The following is a 19,502-nucleotide window of genomic DNA, read 5'->3' on the forward strand; positions in this document are numbered from 1 at the left end:
ACCATAAATTTCGCAGATTTTATGTCTTATTAAAATTTGAAGTAAAAAAAAAAACAATTTTTTATAAAATTTGAAATTGCCAACCCTGGATATGGGTGCTGTCAGAGTACACTCAAAGGATGCAGATCTTATTTCCAATACATGCAGTTTTTTATCATTTGTTAAATTTCGAAGTACTGGAAGTGCGTTACACGCTAGTTCTTATTAAAATTGAAAGCGTCTTTGAATTAATTCTAAAAATTGTAATTTTACCAATTCCATTTATATATTTTCAGTTTTTCTTTATAGTTCACTAAAGATTTTTTAAAGCTTAAATGGTCTCGGATTATGTTTTTTCGTTGTTTTTTTTGCTGAAATAACATCGAAATACGATGTTTGCTGAAATAAAATTGAATGAAATAACATCGTAAATACGATAACATCGTATAATTGCTGAAATAACATCGTGTTTTTGCTGAATAACATCGTGTGTTTTTGCCGAAATAACATCGTAGAAACCTTATACTTACTTTTACTGTATTAGGTTTTTATTCGGTTTAGTTTTGCTGCGATAGCGTTATATCTCTGTATTTGGTTTATTGGCAGCTAGGGTTTGAAGATTGTACAGTGACCAGGGCGCAAATGCTAGGACGTGTGACTTCTAGTCTCAAGATCAGAGGTTCGATTCCGGCGCATAGCATTATCATAGAGTCAATGAACGTAGTTCAGACTCTTATGTAGGTCGCGATGATTTTTTCCCCATTTTTTCAGGAAAATCCCCAAAATTTGTTCTGGCTCAAATTTACTTTTTCGCTGTTTGTTTATTGATCTCTTTTGAGTTTTCTACATTTATTTTATTTGAACAAGAGAAGCTTAAAGTATTATTACGAAGAATTTTCTTAACCCAAGTCACAAATAAAAGTGCTCATTTGGTGGCGTTTTGGTATGTTTCAATTTAATCATAGTTAAGCCTAATTAAGCATAAGCAATTTAGAAGCATATGTTGCTGCTTCAGTTTTGGCTAGTGTTATGTCCTGTTTAAAAAAAGGTTATCATGAAAATCTATCGGTTTTGTTTTTGCGACGCTTTGGAATTTTTTTTGCACTTTTCGCAAAAATTTAAATTTTTTTCTCAAAAACAACTACTGTGTCAGTTTTCAAAAAATAAGATATCAATGGAAAAACCGGCTGCCCTTCTTTGTGTCTGCATATTTCGCTAGTCTCTTTTCATTTGACCTCACGTCCTACGGCCTTCGAAAGTTTCAGTAGAGGAAAGCATTTAGCAGTTTGATTGTTCTGATGTTTCAGAAATCCGCCCACTAATGAAATTCATTTGACCATGAATTTTTTGGTGGATTTAGTTTTTTATATTCGTTTTTTTTTCTGATTTGATAGCTTTTGTGTCATTCTTTGCGTGCTAGCCCCTGCCAGGTTTTTTTTGGTATTGAATTCCAAATGGCTTGAAACTCCGCTTCAATTTCCTGTTCAATGTTTTGGTTTAAGTTTTCACGAAAGATTGTTTTCACGCCAAGAGTCGATGAACTTAGTTCAGACTCTTATATAGGTCGCGATTATTTTGTTTCCTTTTTTAAAAGTCTTAAAGTTTGTTCAGGCTCAAATTTTATTTTTCCCGGTTTGAGTTTTGAATTTTTTAAAGTTCATTTTCTTTATTAAAGGGAAGCAAGTTCCACTATCGAGCAGCGAAAGTGTACAGGTCACGAAAATCTTGATTCACTTCTAACTTCGAAAATGGAATTAATTTATCAGATTTTCCAGCGAAATAAAGGTTTATCCAAATTTCTCAAATTGGGTTGATTTTATCAAAAAAGTGTCAGTCATAAATTGTAATAGAAATTCAAAGAGCTTTAAGTGCATATGGTTTTCGGAATCGGAAAAAAAAACAAGTTGTTTTGCGGACTTGGCTGTTGAAACCCTCTTCTATTTGTAAGCAGGGAACGTTGCGCTATTCAAGTAAATGAAAAATAGCATCTCAGCCAAAAACACTTAGTAAATAGGATCAGTCAGTTTCGGTTAATTGTCGATCTTTCATGCTTAATTCTATAAATGAAGACTTAAGAGTGTTTAAGTCTTGAGTCTATAAATCCTCGTCAGTTTCGGCGGATAGACCAAATGTAACACTCATCAGGTTTATCAGTTGTGTGGATTATGAAGGACATGGGTCCTAAAAAGGAGTTTTTTTCTAGTTTTCCTATCTTAATGATTCTAAATTTATCCAGTGCATTACTTAATTTCCTCATCATTTTCTGATAAAAATTCAGATAAAATAAAGAGAATGCTCCGTTTGCCCCTAAGCTTGTCTCTTGATTTAAGATATAAAAAACCTTCATGAAAATTTAAAAATAAAGAAAAAAATGAAAATAAATATGCTTAATATAATGCTTAATATAATTGTCGTTAGTGCGAAGAAACAAAATGTGCCTCTTGGGCTTAATAGATTTTCGCGAAGCTTTGTTGTTGTTATAAGCCCGTTGTTTGGGGCGCGTCCGGCATGCCCTCGCCGAGTTCGAGGAACAAGCATTGCGGAGAGCAGGTCAGAAGGGACAGTATGGAGAGACATTTCTTTCTATCCTATTCATTAAAAAAATTAGGGTCTGTATCCTGATTTTATTTGGATGGTGCGCCCAGTTAAGCGTAGAATGGTTTTTCAGATTTTGAAACTTCTGGAGGTCTTAAGGGGAGAACTTAGAGCGGAGGGGGGGGGGGAGGGGTGCCTTTGTCTACGGCTTTCTGCACTCGCTTGTTGTGAATATTCTTCGTAAGTGTATAAAAACTTCTGTTTATAATTGTGCTTAGGTGATTAAAATCGTTTAAAATGTTACTCTTGTTTGCTTTTTATTAAATTTGTTCAAGTTGCTTTTTATAAAAGCTTAAGATATTCACACATTGCTGGTGGGGTGGTCGAGGGTGAGTATGCTAAAAATGGAGGGGGCTTATTGGCAAGTAGGTCTTACGGACGAATTGGGAGACAATGAGTTTGTAGTCTTTTTTTGTCATTAAGTAGTTTGCGTTCTGAATATAGGTGGTCAATGGGGCTAATCTTTGTACACCCAGTCACTATCTGCAGAGCGCATGATGCGTGCGAAGCTCGACAAATTTAAGGGATGGTTCAAAGACACCAAAAATTTTGGGGTGCTTTACGAATGGCAAATGTTTCACAAATTGTAACTTTGGGGTCAGAGTAAAACTCTGCGAAGTAAAAAGACTTACAGAGCATTTTGTAGAGGAAAAAATCAAGCATTCTATTATCAATAAATTTGAAGTCGTGGACTGTGTTTAGATAATTCTTATAAGTAACAGAGGCATGTTTTATGTCGAGTGATTGGACGAAGGGTGAAATCATCAGTATAAGACTAAAGTTTGACTTGTGGAGGGGAGTCAAGCTTCAAAAATAGAATTTAATTTTCAGATTTCCCAGTGAAATTAAAATTTAACTTTTGAATCTAGTTTTTTCAAATTGGGTTACATTTATCGAAAAAATGTCAATCATAAATTGCTGTAGAAAGAAGTTCAAAAGAGCTTAAAGTACATCCATTTTTTTCTTTGAATTTCGGAAAATGAAATTTCAAAAAACAAGTCAGTTTTTATTGCGGTCTTTGACTCCTTTCGAACTGTCTATTGGCTATGTTTTTTAGCAGTTTTTGATTTTCTTGAAATTATTAACTTTTTCCCTGGGCTTTAATGGGCTATCGAAAAATTCAGCCTCATTTTAATAGTCTTGTTGTGCAGATTTTTGAAGAAACTAAGGAATAGATAGGCTCGGGTTAGTTTTTTTTTCTTCAGATCAATTTTCAAAGTGGTTGGTCTTGGGGGATCGATCTCTTGATCTTCTTATTCTCAGAAAGGTCGCGCTCGCCACCATATACCTGAGTTTACGGTCGCAATGAAATGAGTTTACCTAAACTCCTCGGTTTTTACCTTGATGCTGCAAGTGTAACGCGCACTTTTTGTGCGGGGCGAATTTTCCAGGATTAAGTAATCGTTCCAGGCAAGCTAATATGTCTTAACAGAGGCATGCTTTAAAATTGATATTATCAGCTTAACTTTTCTCGGTTGTTAAGGTTTCATTAACCAAAAATTATTCGTATTTTATAGCGAAGTAAAATGTTACCTATTGATCTTGTTTTCTCCTAATGGAAAAGCTATAAAAAATTTGTGTCAATAATAACAATTCTTGAAAAAAGAGGCTAAATTCGAAACTGAAAGAGATACAACATAATATATATTTTTTGAAAATTGTTCAGAGTGTTCAGTCAACTTTTTTAAAATTTCCTTGTTCTTTGCACTTTTTCATCTGTCTGTCGGCTATGCTTGCAAGTTGTCGCTGTATATTCAGTGTTGATACGTGGTCTGAATTTTTGCGAAGCAGTCTCAATTGGGAGGCCAATTCATGTACTTCAATTTGGTTGCTACTTAGCTTCGCCAATTTGTTATTTCCTGAAAAAGAAATGAAAGTCTAGTCATTATTAAGAGCAGAAAATTTTTGTTTATTTTATTATAAATAATTATTCAAAGAGTCGAGAAAAAGTATGCTTTGAGTGGATTCAATTTTTATCGAGATTTTATGAGAAAAAAAAAAACGAAATAGATTTCTCCAGATCTTTTTAAAGTCAAAAATTTTAACAGAAAATAACAGCCAACTTTTTAATAGCACCTTAATGTATGAAAAAAACTCTGATGAGACAGACAACGGGACTTATGTTCTGTTTACAGTTTGTCCTATATTTTTTATTCTCTTTTTTCATTATTTCGTAGGAGGGAAACAATTGTTTTTTCTTACTTCTTTTCATACTTTTTTCGTCGGAACAAAGGACTCAAGAGAACCATCATTTGATTGAGCACAGCCAGGCAAATTTTCACTTAGCTGTCAGCACCTACATGGAAAGAAACTGAGTTGAAGGGAATTTCGACACGGTTTGCCTGGTTGAACAAATAACAAGCATATGAAAATTTTTCTGTAAGTTTTTCTCAACACCAAAGTGTGAAGAGACGTTTTTGCTCAATCGTGATTTGTAGCTATCAGAGGAGTGATATTAGCACAAATCCAAAATTGAGCGAGATAAAAAAACATAAATTCATTATTACGCAGAATTTAGTAACTTGAAAGTTCGGTGGTTTTAAACTGAAAGTTCTGCTGTTTTACACCGTTTTCGGACCGTCGGAGCTTTCAAAGACAGCATCGTTAAGTGTTTTGCTTGGGTTCATTGTTAATTAGCAATCATTTAAAAAAAAAAGTTAGTTCACTGTTGTTGCGTATGTAACTGTCTTTGACATCGCGATAGCTTGTTTTTATTCTGTTTTTCAGTTAAGGAATCCGAGTCTTCAGATAGAACTCCGTTTTGCTTTAGAAGATTTTAAAGGTGACCACCGCTAAATCTCAAAGAAAGTTTTCAAGATTGCCTCTACAAAAACGAACTTTCAAAATTCTGCGTAAAGAACGCCTAGTGTTCCGCGCAGAATTTTCAAGCAAAAAACATCGTGTAAAGCCAATTCCCGCATCACTTAATCGTTCCAATTTGGCTTGAGGCAAGCTAATATGTCTTAATAATTCCATAAGGGACTCAATTTTTAACTCTTTAAAATTGATATTATCAGCTTAACATTTCTCGGTTGTTAAGGTTTCATTAACCAAAAACTATTCGTATTTTATAGCGAAGTAAAAAAGTTACCTATTGATCTAATTTTCTCCTAATAGAAAAGCCATAAAAAATTTGTGTCAATCATAACAATTCTTGAAAACTGAAATTTTTATACCTTATGTATTTTTTTCTGCGAAAGTTGAAAAAAGAGGCTCATTTCGAAACTGAAAGAGATTCAACAATATATTTTTTTTGAAAATTGTTCAGAGTGTTCAATCAACTTTTTTTAAAAAATTTCCTTGTTCTTTGCACTGAAAGTTCTGCTGTTTTACACAGCAGAATTTACACCATTTACACCTGTTTTACACCATTTTTGGACCGTCGATGCCTTCGAAGACAGCGTCGTTAAGTGTTTTGCGTGGGTTCATTGTTAATTAAAAATTTAAATTAACAATTTTAAATTCTGTTTTTCAGTTAAGGAATCCGAGTGTTCAGATAGAAGTCCGTTTTGCTTTAAAAGATTTTAAAGGTGACCACCGCTAAATCTCAAAGAAAGTTTTCAAGATTTCGAAAAACGAACTTTCAAAATTCTGCGGACAGAACGCCTAGTGTTCCGCGCAGAATTTTCAAACAAAAAACATATCGTTCAAAGCCAACTCTGAGTGAACCCGATTACTTACATTATTATTATTATTCAATACAAGCGAATAGTTGAGCATTGTGTTGGAAGCTCCTAAAGATATATCTTAACATTTTTTCTAAACACAGTTCTACTTAAGCTACTTGAAATTGTGCGACTTGCGCCGCAACCGACAGTCTTGATGCTAGTTGAAAACGAAAGCAAATAATTACAAGCATCACATTAGGTATCATTAATTTACTTTTGCAAGAGACTTGAGAAGGGCAAGCTGCGGGATCAAATGATCCACTGAGAGGTTCTTGACCTCGAAAAGATGATTGAAAATGTATGTTTGATCTTGCTAGCCGATGCGTGAGGCGCTGAAGAAGCTGGGAGCGGGCCATTTGGTGCCAGAGTCACTGGACTACTACCAGAGCCACAACATTGCCAATTATCTGAAGAGTCTGAGCCAGCTGTCGAAGCAGGAGAGTGACAGAATAGCGGCACTGCTCGGAAGACAAGACAGACTGCCACACAACCCGCCCGTCAATGTCATGCCGCAGTGAGCTCATTAATTCAGTTTAATTAACACAGTTGACATATCCAGATTGTGAAGCACCAGTCTGTCAAAGTATCAGAAATTGCGGGAAAGTTTGGAAATTGTGATTGACTTTCAGTTTCGAACATGCATTTAGTTTTTTTTAGAATTCCTTGCAAAAGATAAAAAAAATTTTAAAGAAATTTGAAAAAATTGAAAATTAGCTGATATATTAATTTCGCAAGTTGAAAAATACAAAATGAAATTTATCATTATTTTTGCTTTCTGAAGATCAAACTTTTCTAGCCGCCTTTTGACTATATTTAATATATTTTTAATTTAATTATGTTAGTAAATTAAATGTAAATGGTTTTAGTTCTGCTGCTGATGTGAGTCTAGCGAAGAGTCAATCTAATTTCCACCAGCTCATTTCTTCTCTCACCGGGGAGACCCCCACTAGTAACAACGGGCAAGGCAAGGGGGGTATGGCCAAAACAAGTATGGACAGCTCCACCCCCATGGCCATGACGCCCCTGGAGCCACACGCGTTCGCAGGATTCACCATTCCGAACTTAGACCCAAAGTTCAAACCAGACATGTTCAGGTTAATGCTACACTAAGAAACACCGCTACAAGTATGCTATTTAGGTTGACTGTTCAGGAAATATTTGAAAATTTGTTGGCCGTTTTTATTAAGCCGACCCAAAAGGAAAGAAGTAAAATAGAACCAAAGTCGGAAAATAGGTGAAAACTAAAATATTTGGTGAAAACTATTTGCTGAAAATATCTGGTGAAAACTAAAAACTAAGCTGGCTGCGGACATAATAACTTTATAATTTCTACGCTTTCAAAGGGTAACTGTTTTCCTTTGAAATATAGTTGATATCTTGAAGCGTGAAAATTTACATAAACGTGAATGAGTTTAGTCAGTGGCATATAAATAACTAAAACACGCAGAATCTTGAATTTGCCCTGATACGAGCAGTGTTGTTTCAGTTTTGAGTTCTGTACATCAATATATCTTTATCACTTGTTATAAAACGTTCCTTTATAAATGGATATTTAAATCTTCGGAGAAATAAGAATCACGAACTAATTTTTTGCCACTAGCTTCGAAAATGTGCACAAAATACGGCAAGTTGCGCCTCATTAAAATTCGTCATCTCTATGAATGTGGTATCAATATTAGAAATATTTTGGGTAAATTACTAGAATACAAGTGTACACTTCGTGTCTGCATTCAAATGGCTAATTAAGTGAGTGAGAAGTTTTCTTGAAGCAGTAGAACAGTGCCAAAAATGAAAAAGTGTTCAACAGTGCCGAAAATAGATGATTTTCGGAACTGTTGAACAATAAGCTCGTTTTCGGCACTGTTGTACCTCGAAACTGTGGTGTTGCGAGTGCCGATACTAAAACTTTTGTTCAACATTGCCGAAAACCATCAGTTTTCGGCACTGTTGAACGCTTTTTCATTTTCGGCACTGCTGAACGCCCCGTTTTCTTAAGTGGCAGCTTGAACAAGCATATTGTTTAATTGAGGCATGAATATTTTTAGCGAATTTTAGTTTGTGTTTAAGAGTCGATGAACATATTTCAGACTCTTGTATAGGTCGCGATGATTTTTTTCCAGGACAAGTCATACAGTTTGTTCAGGTTCAAATTAATTTTTTCGCGATTTGACTTTCGTTTTCTTTTTAAGTTCCATTAAAAGGAAAACAAACTCGCTTTCGAACAGCGAAAGTGTAAAAGTCACGAAAAACGTGATCGTTTTCTAGTTTCGAAAGTAGTATTTAATTTTCAGATTTTCCAGCGAAATAAAAACGTTACTTACTCTGATCCAGTTTTTTTTTCAAATTGGTTTAATTTTATCGAAAATGTGCCAAAAAACAAATTGTTACAAAAACTCATAAGGGCATTCATTTTTTTGTTCTTTGAAATTTGCGTTCATTTGAAATTTGCGTTCACTCTTAAGTTCGCGTTCATTGAGTCTTTTTCAACTGACTGTAGGCTATGTTTTGGTGTAAAAGGTTTCGGCCTATATCATTTTGACTTAGTCGCCTTATATTGCTTCATTCGACGGGTGAAGACGTTTGTTGGCGTGTCTGTGGAGGAGGGCTTGAAAACTTCAAGTTCCAAATTGTTTCAAGTATTTGAACTATGTTTTTGTCTCAAGCGTCGACCGAAATTTTATCGGCCTAGTTACCGCTGCGTGATTTTTGTTGCGATGCTTCTTTAGCACTGGCAATTATCTTTCGTGTAATGATTTCCTCAAAATGATTTTTCTTCTAGACCAATTTTTTTAGTAGATCTAGTAGTTTAAACGTTTTTATTACTCGTGCGGCTTTTGTCTCATTTTTGTCGGCTAGTTGTGTATCTCAAGTGGTGCGAAGCTCTGATTAGCTTCTGTGTTAAGTTTGTGGAAGTTTTTGTAAAGCGAGCATCTATATTGGTCTTTCTCTAACCTGTTGAGGTACTAGTCTGTTTCAGACAGTATAGTCTGTATTAAGTCTGTAAGAAACAATAGAGAAGACCCGAATTTCAAAATGACTAAATCTTCCTCTCCCTCCTGCCGTTTGTCTGGACTGCGTTTTTATCTCGATTTTTGGTATAATGGAACGATGAAATTTTCACCCAAAAGAAAATGAAGGACTTCATTCATATCCTCCACTCACGGAATGCAACTTTCTCAAAACCAATGAGTAAACGATTCAATTCTGACATGCAATGTGTAAATCTTATTCCGCCTGCAATTTTACTCTAGTATTCGTGTACTTCACGTCGACTCTTGATAAACGGTAGGTAACTGTCAAAAACTCAGAAAAAATGTCTTATGTCCCATGACGGTTTATGCTATTTGGTACTTAGCGAACCTTGTACTTCTCATTTAGTTACCATTTTTTTGAAGAAATTTTGTTCTACTCCCGAAGAGTTTCTATACACCTGAACTTTTGAGAATTGATTTATTGAGTCTTTCAATTTGAAAGTGTATAAGTTATAGAATGATTTCAAGAGAGACAAACAAAAGCTTATTTTTCGTCTTTCCTTTTGCGAAAAATTTTTCGTCTTGTTTAGGCTTTGAATTCTTTTTCCCTCCGAGTTTTTATCTTAGTTTTACTGCTTCTATTTTGTCAAAGAGAAAATTAAAAACTGAATGCATATCATGCATTTTCATGTGCTTTTTAAATACATGAAAAGTCGTGGGAAAAAAATAAATTTTTGCTATGAAAATGTTTGAGCATTTGTTCTAGCTAGAGCTTCCACAATCGTTTTTTGAGTTAAGGTTATACAAAAAATGAGAAGCGCATACGTTGCAGCTATTCGCATAGCTTCATTTAATGGCTGCAAAATGATTTACTTTTGTGCTTGTTACTGTTTTTCACGCAATGTAGGCTATGCAGTAAGGTCAGTGTGAACATTTTGTAGGAATCCTTTTGACACCAAGCGAGCTTCACTGGTGGACCAAGTGACGAAAATGAGGAACAATTTCAGCAACCTCTCCTTCTGGGGCAAACCCTTCTATGACATGGGTTAGTAATTAGCTACATAATATACCCATAAGTATAATGTAAACAATGAATAGAAAACGACACTTTATTGAAGTTGGTCAGTGAAACTAAAGACGATACTTTTTTTACCAAAAGTTTCACATGTTTATCCTCAGACATAAAGTTCAGCGATAAGTTTTATGTCTAAGAATATGTAAGTTTGTTCAATCTCTCTTTCTTGGGTTAGAGGTGTTTTAAAACTTTTGTTTTGACCTTTCACTTTGATTTCTTTCTTCTTTTTGAAGTTTCTTATCTACGGAGACGCTCTTCAATAACAAAAACGGAAATGGCGCTTGAGTTTTAGTTTCAACAGGGGATTTTCTCTAATCTGCTCATTAGAAAAAAAATTTAGATTAAGTTTTCATGATATTGCATGAGCTTTACTACAATATAATTTCAGAAAAACAAGTGTTCTTCTTGAAACTCTGTGGTTTTCGGTTTTCTTGTTCATCAACACTTAATCCATGTTATGTAATGTTGACAGTTCAGGGTGAAAATTCGGGTGTTTGTAATTTTTGGTTGCTTAAACACTGTATATGGTCGCCAGTATTGTCTGAAAACATGATATTGAGCTTAATAAACAAGCAAGCTTGCGAGCGTAGTATTATACAATCAGAAACTTTTTCCCAGAGCAAGTCGAACATTTAAGTGCAAAGTTTATGCGTAAATCATTGTATAGCATATGGTCTAGCTATATCAGCTTTTTTAAAGCTCATTTTTTTGCTGCCTGGTATCAAAAGTAAATAGCACATGCGTTAAAAGAGCTTTGATCAAGTCGTATGGCTAAATGAAATGGTTAAGACATGAGACTCTTGATCAGGGTGTCTTCATTTGACTCCCGTAGTCTTTTTTTCCTTTTCAAGTTTCGACATGAATAACTCCAGTCTTCAATTGGTTGCATGCTACTTACAAATCAAACAACTCCTCGCATTGGAAAAAGTGTTTTGTTGTGTTTAGGTGTTTTTGCGCACATGGTCATTACGGGGGACTGCGCAGTTGGTCTCATTGCATTTGAGATCAAAATAACTCGAAAATCAACATATTCAATGATGCTTGGAAAATATTTGTTTGGAAATGGATGGTAGATTTCTGTGGTATATAGTTGAGTGTGTAAAAACTAGTCTCATAATTGTTAATATTTGTGGTTAACAATACCACTATTTCAAAAGCATCGCGTGTAAGGGATAATAATATCTCACTTATCGACCTTGCTGAGTTTCAAAACATATAGTAGTCTAAGTTGAAAGGCAGTTCGTATGAACTAAGATAACTTATTTTGTTTTTTGAAATTCAACAAAGGTCGATACGTGAGATTTTATTATACCTTACACGCGATGCTTTTGGATTATTAGTATTGCTAACCACAAATATTAACAATTGTGAGACTAGTTTTTACACACTCAACTATGTACCACTGAAATCTGCCATCCATTTCCAAACAAATTTTTTCCAAGCATCATTGAATATGTTGATTTTAGAGTTGTTTTGATCTCGTATGCAATGAGACCAACTGGGCAGTCCCCCGTAATGAGAACAAATAAGTTATGTTAGTTCATACGAATTGCTATTTAACTTAGACTACTATATGTTTTATGTAACAATATTTTCTTGTCAGCCAAAACTTGATATCAGTCAAACTGAGACAAAAAATAGTTGAGTTTACCCTGATTAAAATTATGGATATCTTTTTTTATCAATTTGAGTGATGTCTGTTTTTAACTTGCAAGAAATTTAATTTTCATGAATTATATTTTGGTCTCTCATAAAAGGCAAGTCGTAACAACCAACATAAAATAATTGGTTGTTTTAAACTCAGCAATGGTTGATGAGTGAGATATTTTTATCCGTACAAGCGATGGTTTTGAGATAATGGTATAATTAACCCACAATGGGCAGCAAAGTCATGAAGTTTTAGATGACTCGTCTTGCTTAAAAAATTTGTATTGCCGTCTCCAAGTATAAACTTCCATTTTTGAAGCAAGCGCTTCAGAATTTTCACCATTTTAATCGTAAAAAGTTATGGAGAGGTGTTTCTTCAGCATTTTCTGCACCTTATGATCAGTCAGAAATGTATGTAACATCCTTTTTGGGCTTATTGTTGAAATATTTATAAGTGCGCATGCTCCATATCGCACAAAAACTGTGCATCAGAAACTGAAAATCACTAACAAAAAACATGGGTTGATAAAGCCTCTGTGAATTTGCTTAAATATCAATTGAGTTATTTCAATATATGGAAAAACACTGGTTGTGAGGTAGCGCACAGAGAATCAAAAAGTTAAGAATTTTGGTCAACCGAGAATTAGCAATTGCATTAAAAAATTCTCACCTCGAAATCTTTCCGTAGCTTTCCAACAGTGTAGAATAATGGGATTTTCTAAACAAAAAAACTAGGGAAAAGGTAAAATAAATTCATAATAATAACCAAAATTGATTTAAAAAATAGCAAAAGTCAAATGTTGCTACTGAAACAGCATATCATATGAATCATTTCGTTTCAACATTAGGACTTTTTAGTGTTGATTGTATACCATAAAAGCCAAAAGAAAGTTAATGTGCAGTGTTCAACTTTCGCTGCGCCACAAGAAAAGAAATTTACGTGCTAATAGATAAATTACCGTTTAAAAATTCTCTATGGGAATACTAGCTTTCTGCCACCAACAAGGAAAACTTGCTATCGGAACGCTCGTAAATTTCGCATTGAAAGAAGCATATATAACTTTTGTTCAAAAACAGTAAAACACAGGTTGCATCAAACTACAGGCCAATGAATTTTCGATTGCTAGCTTTCGAAACAAATTATGAAATTTCTCAAGCGAACTTCGCTTTCAATCATCTACACATTCGGATTGTAGGAGAACACATCTGCGACAGTTGCAGTTATCACTTTTACTGAAATAATTTGTGAAAACATGGATCAATCGGGAAAAAAAAACACTTTTTTTCTACATCTCGCTAAATTTTCAATTCACTTAATCATGGATTTTTTTTTCAATAAAATTGAAGTATGGTTTTTCTCATAATTCGTCAAATCCTGGAAGATTTTAAGAGACCGGAAGAAAAGTGTAAAACTCAAAATCTTTGATCTACTCAATCATGGCATACCACAAGGTACTGTTTTGGGACCATAGGTTTTCATTCTTTATGTAACTGATTTAACAACAAAATCAACAAAAACATGAATTTAGTGCCCATTGCTAATGATACAAGTATCTTATTCACAGTACACTCAATTTTTGACCCAAGAACAATCATACTGAAAACACTAGAGAAAGTACTTGAATGTTTAATTGAAAACAAACTTGTCCTTAATGTTAATAAAAACAGATATGTTGTTCTTAGGTAAGATAATACATTGGAAAATTTTATGTAGACAATAAGTATATTTTCCGCTAAAGAACATGCGATGTATTTTGGAACTTTAGTAGACGGAAATCTTAATTTTCATGTTAAACTTATTCAAGTAAATTGGCCGTTGCACTTTTATCAGTAATCTGCGTGCCACAATGTTTCATTAGAAACAAAATAATGCTTTTTAGATAAATAGTTTAGTCTCAATTGTTTATCAGCTTCGCTGTTGTTCAAACTCTATCCATGTCTCAAATAAACAGACTCAACAGAAAAATTAACAGGAGAATCAAAATCTGCTATCTTCGCTGAAATTATGATCATGCACGAGATTTACATTTCAAGTCTGAGGTGTTACCAGCCTAACTATTCATTGCTCCCTAATAGTTTGACTAGAAAGTTCGACGCGGCGAAAAAGTTTAAGAAAAACGAAATTAGTAGCGAATGTATCTATAACAGCACCTGTGAAAGTAAACGAAAGCACAAAACAAATAAAAATTATATTCCTAAAAACGAATGGGGGAACGTTTGTAATCAATCGAACAATTTAAACGTGAAGCTGAGAAACGTTAAATCAGAATAAACTTTGAACTTGTTTTTTTATAGATATAAACGACAAAAATCAATACTTTTGATAATTCATCTGGATGTTTTTTGTATAATGTTAGTATCAATGTATTCATTTTTATCTTAGTCATAATTGTATATTTACATGCCGGTGTAATGGCTGATTTTTGACATATTATGATAATTTCATTTAGTAGCAGCCTTTATGTTTTACCCTGTGGTTATTTTGAATTTACATGTTTGTGAGAAAAGTTGTGCCTTAGCATCAACTCCACCATCTCTCCCAGTGAAATTTTTAAGATTTTCTTCCTGAATCTAAAGCTACAAAAACACAACAAAAAGCATTATTTAAAATGAGAAAGTGGCTGATTAGCTGGTAGCAAGCAATCGCTTGACGGGTTGAAATTTCTTCTACTTTCCTAGGAATTGATTATTTTTATTTTGATTTTTTGGACGATATTTGTTTTTAGGCAAACATTATCCAGTTTTTGCGTCCGAATTTTTTCCTGCGACACTCAAGTATAAAAGCAATTCCATCTTCTTCCTCATTAAAAAACGAACAATAATGCTCGAATCGGGGCGGAGCCCGGAGTGTTTCTGGCAGCTTTTCCCCGTCTCGATGATCAAGTTTTGGACAAAAAATGATGTGTGTTCAAAAAATAGGAAAACGTTTTTTTTTATTGTCATTTTGTTTTTCATATTAACGAGACTATTTTATTTCGTGCCAAGGTAATAATATAAACAAAGTGCTTGCCTCATTTCGAGTTGGAAGGAGTTTACTCGTCGTTTAAAAATTTAGTTTTTAATTGGCCAAACTGGCATTTTTCATGAAACGTACTTTTTGGTCTGACTTTCGAAGAAAGTGACGGAATCTTTGTGCGCGGGGGTGGTTTTTTTTATCCTGACAAATTTTGACTTTTTAACAAGCAATTTTCGAGCTCCAATTTAAATTTTAAAAGATATTTTCACATGTGTTTATGTGAAGTTATAAGGGCTTAAAGTTATGAGGGTTTAAAGTTATGGGGATTTGAAGTTATGGGGATTTGAAGATTGCTGACTTGGCAAATTTGGGACAATTAACCGCGATATAATTCTTGATATTAACGCGTAAGCGTAGATTAAATCCGTCTTCGAAATTATTCTAATTTTAGTTGATGCATGCTATTTGGACTATTTTAATACTTTTGCTTTATGTGAAATCAAAAACTTCGTACTTCTAAAAATAACGTGTGAGAATAATTGAAAAAAATCTCAAAAAAGTTGATATTTGAAAATTTCATCAATTCAATTTTTAAGCCGACAATTTTCCATAGGCTTCAAAACTAGTCGAAACTTCCAGGGTTTGCCCTGGTGCGAGCAGTCTTGTTTCAGATTTGAGCTCAGTATAAAAGTTTGAGCGCTAAAAATTGATAGTTTACAATTCGAAGTTTGAAAAAAGCACCACGAACGCAATGTTTGCCACTTTTCTTCGAAAATCGGACGGAGCAAAAAACGGCAAGTTGCGCCCTTTTAAAATGGATCATCTCAATAAATGTAGTGCCAATACCCGAAATATTTGGGGTAAATTCGTAGATCACAAGTCTAGACTTCGTGTCAACGTTAAAGTGGCTAATTCATTGAGTGATAAGTGTTATTTAATGGCAGCTTGAACAAGCATATTGCTTAACTGAGGTATGAATATTTCGCCGAATTTTGGTTTACGTATAAGAGTCGATGATCGTAGCTCAGATTTATATCGGTCGCGATAATTTTTTTTTTTCAGGAAAAGTCTCAAAACTTCTTCAGGCTCAAACTTTCTTTTTCGCGGTTTGAAATTTGATTTCTTTAAAAGTCAGTTCAAATGTGTTAAAAGGAAGGCAAACTCCACTATCTAACAGCGAAATTCTAGCGGTCACGAAAACGTGATTGTTTTCTTGTTTCGAAAGTGGTATGTAATTCCCAGATGTCTCAGCGAAATATAAATTTTGATTATTTATCCAGTTTTCTCAAATTGGGTTAATTTTTATCATAAATTGTTGTAGAATTTCAAAGAGCTTTAGCGGCATCTATTTTTGCTTTGAAATTCAAAAAACAAGTCATTATGTTTTTCCTGTTTACTTGTGTTCATTCACTCTTCCAACTGTCTGTTGGCTATGTTATAAATTTTCCGCTGCGCTAACTGAACTGCATTTGTAGGCATATTTGGCTTCCATTGTTTGATTTTAAATCAGCTTTCTACTAATTAACGGATTACTTCAATTGAATCCATATGTGGTTATAAGTTGCGCTAAAAGAGAAAAAAAATTTTTTTTAATTATGAGCAAGAAATCTAGTGTTTTTCTTTATTTCAGTAAAACTTCAACAGAACATTGGCTACATTTATAACGATCAATTTTTTGTCTTTACCAATCTTTTGTGGTTGGGGGACAATTAGCAACAAGCGATGATTTTTCTTGGCTCTCGTTCATACAAAAACAACGAATCGTCGCTTGACAAAAACTGTTGCTTAATTATGTTTTTTTTGAAGTCACCTTTTGAAAGATATGCTAGACTCGTCGTATGTTCAGTTTTATCTGCTGGTTATTTTAGTGGACAAGCACAGTATCTTGATCAGTGCGATGGGAAACTACCAGGATTTCGTGAACAACCGAGTTCCCCCTCTGAGGGAGTTGGAACCCCACCCCTGCCCGGCAGCACGCCCTTTGGAAACCCATACAAGCTTGCTGGTGGCGACAGAGACAAGGTAACAACATCAGTCGAAATATATGAAATACATATTTTGATGAGGAACGGATACTATTAAGAGTCGATGAACTTAGTTCAGAGTCTTATATAGGTCGTGATTTTTTTTCGGTTTTATTTTTTTTCAGGAATTTTTTGTTTTTGAAAGCCTAATTTTTGCACTTTATTTCCTTGTTTTTTGAAGTTTCGCATTTTCTCACTTGTGTTCCAGAAGTGCAAATTCAGATGTTCAACGCGAGTCTATTTAATTTTGATTGGCTTTTTTACCTCTTGCTAATTTTTGTTACAATGCTAATTTTTGCTGTTTTTCTTTCAAATCTATCTATAAAGCAAAAGCAAAAGACATGTTTTCATGGGACTCAATGGTTAAGATGCGGCTATAAATTGATATCCGTAAAGGTTTCCAAAATTTTCCAGGTCAATGCTTTAGACAAGATTCAACTTTGAGACTAGACAACACCCTGCCGTTTTTTGTCCTAGGGTTTTTGTGAAAATTTTCATTTCTGAGACTAGCGATTTGAAAACAACGATCTTCTTTTTTTTTGTTTTAAAATAGTTAAAACCTAGCTTGAAAGCTTTCTATTTTTTGAAAAACGAGCTTTTCGAATGAAATGAGGAAATTGAGCTTGAATTTCAAACTTGAAATTGAAACAACTTTACTCTCTGAATTAACTTGAAATATTTTTAAGTTTCATCACTTGTTGACATTGCTTAGAAAAAATTTTGTGAAAAGATTCGTGCTATTAAATAACTTGAAAATCGCTTGGAACTGCTTATAAATAGGCGATCGATTTGCGCTATAAAGTATCATAAAAATCTCGCTTGATAATCTCGTTCAGATGTTTTTTGCTATCCGATTTGCGCTTTGAACATGTTCGAATACTTTGAGTTTCGTAACATGCGCTTGATAATCTCGCTTAGATGTTTTTTAAAATCCGGTTTGCGCTTTGAACATATTCAAAATCTTTGAAAGTTTCATCTCTCAATATGCTCGCATGATAACTCAAAAATTTGCAAACCGTTTTGTGGTTTGAAATAATTTTCTGATTTCAAAATTCCATCGCTTGATGATATAGATTAGAAAAATGCTTTTTTTGCGATCCAAATCTTGCTTCGAATTAACCGAAACTTGTTGACTTTTTTTGCTCCATGAGTTTGCTTAGAAAAACTTTTTTTGAACAGAATTGTGCTGTGAATTAACATGAAATTAAGTTTCATTGCTTGAGAATTTGCATAAAATATACGAGTGAATTCATACGATGAAAAATATTGAATTAATTTATATTCTGATTAATTTACTCAAAAAACTTCAGTTTTTGCGCACAAATTCGCTTTGTCAGGTTAGTTGAAATCATTTTAAAGTTTCCTTGCTCAGCTAGCCCGCTTATGAAGTCATTGAAGTTATTCGAACCCATTTGCGCTATGAAGTAAAATGAGAAAAAAGTTTCGTTGCTTGATAATTTCTTTAGAAATTTTTTTGCGAACGGATTTATGCTCTAAAGTAATCGAAGTATCATCACTTGATAAGGTCGATTAAATTTCCAATTTTATGAGCAAAAAGTTTCGTTGCTTGATAATTTGTTTAGAAATTTTTTTTGCGAACGGATTTATGCTATAAAGTAATCGAAGTATCATCGCTTGATAAGGTTGATTAAATTTCCAATTTTTCGAGCACCTGTTCGCTTAAATTAAGTTCTATAAAAACATTAAGTTTTTCGAAATTTCTTTGCTTGATGGTTGTGCTTAATAACTGACTTTCTGAGAACCATTTTGCCCTATGAATTAACAAAATCTTTACAATTTTTTAACAATTACTTAATGTCTATTCCAAAGCAATCCAGCTTTAGAAGATTTCATCGCTTGATGAGCTTGCTTGGAAAAACAATTTTTCGCGAGCTGGTTCAGGCTATCATTTAATTTGAATTAAAGTTTCATTAATCGATGCGCTCGCTGAGAAAAATTAAATTTTTTGCGAACGCATTCAAGCTATAAAATAAGTTGAAATAATTGACCAACCTTGATAAATTTGACCAAAAAACCAGTGCTAGAACGTAAAGTATAATTTCTTTGCCCTATTTTTCATTCAAAGGATTTGCATGATTTTTTTGCGAACCGCGTCACTTCTCGCTATCTCAAAACTGTATTTATTTCAAGTTTTCCTGGATCAGGAAAGTATTAATTTAGTTCAAATCAGTTCGTGCTATGGAGTAACTTAAAAAAATCATCGCTTCAGTAATCTAATTTTTTGCGAAACAGTTAATGCTGACGAAGAACCCCAAAAGAATTTGAAGTATCATTGGTTGATAAATTCATTAAAAATCTCCAATTTCGGTACTAATAAAGTTTTTCAAGTTTTAGTGGGACGATTTGCTCTCTGAAATAACCAGAAACCCTTCAATATTTTCATCGGTTGATGAGTTTGCTCAAATAGTCTTCATTTTACAAAGGGATTCGCGCTATCAACACTCTTGGAAATCTAATATGTTCTATCGCTCGAGCTTTACTAGAAAAAGTTTCAAAATTTTGTCAGCCGTTTTGCACTATTAAAAACGTAAAATTTTTCAAACTCATTGCTTAATAAGCTTGGTG

General features: G+C 33.8%; 2 protein-coding genes across 2 annotated transcripts in view; both read left to right on the forward strand.

Moving 5' to 3' along the window:
• The window catches only part of LOC134845494 (guanine nucleotide-binding protein subunit beta-1-like), a 492,858-nt gene that overhangs the window by 21,444 nt on the left and 451,912 nt on the right, over positions 1-19,502 (forward strand). The gene's annotated exons all lie outside the window — the stretch shown is intronic.
• The window catches only part of LOC134846344 (integrator complex subunit 6-A-like), a 34,864-nt gene that overhangs the window by 12,742 nt on the left and 2,620 nt on the right, over positions 1-19,502 (forward strand). Inside the window, exons 10-13 of the mRNA XM_063863655.1 lie at positions 6,560-6,756; positions 7,109-7,336; positions 10,156-10,259; positions 16,761-16,914. Of these exons, the coding sequence (XP_063719725.1) occupies positions 6,560-6,756; positions 7,109-7,336; positions 10,156-10,259; positions 16,761-16,914 (683 nt within the window). The remainder of the gene's footprint in view (positions 1-6,559; positions 6,757-7,108; positions 7,337-10,155; positions 10,260-16,760; positions 16,915-19,502) is intronic.

Source organism: Symsagittifera roscoffensis, chromosome 5 (genome assembly GCF_963678635.1).
Source record: "Symsagittifera roscoffensis chromosome 5, txSymRosc1.1, whole genome shotgun sequence".
NCBI classification, from domain to species: domain Eukaryota; kingdom Metazoa; phylum Xenacoelomorpha; order Acoela; family Convolutidae; genus Symsagittifera; species Symsagittifera roscoffensis.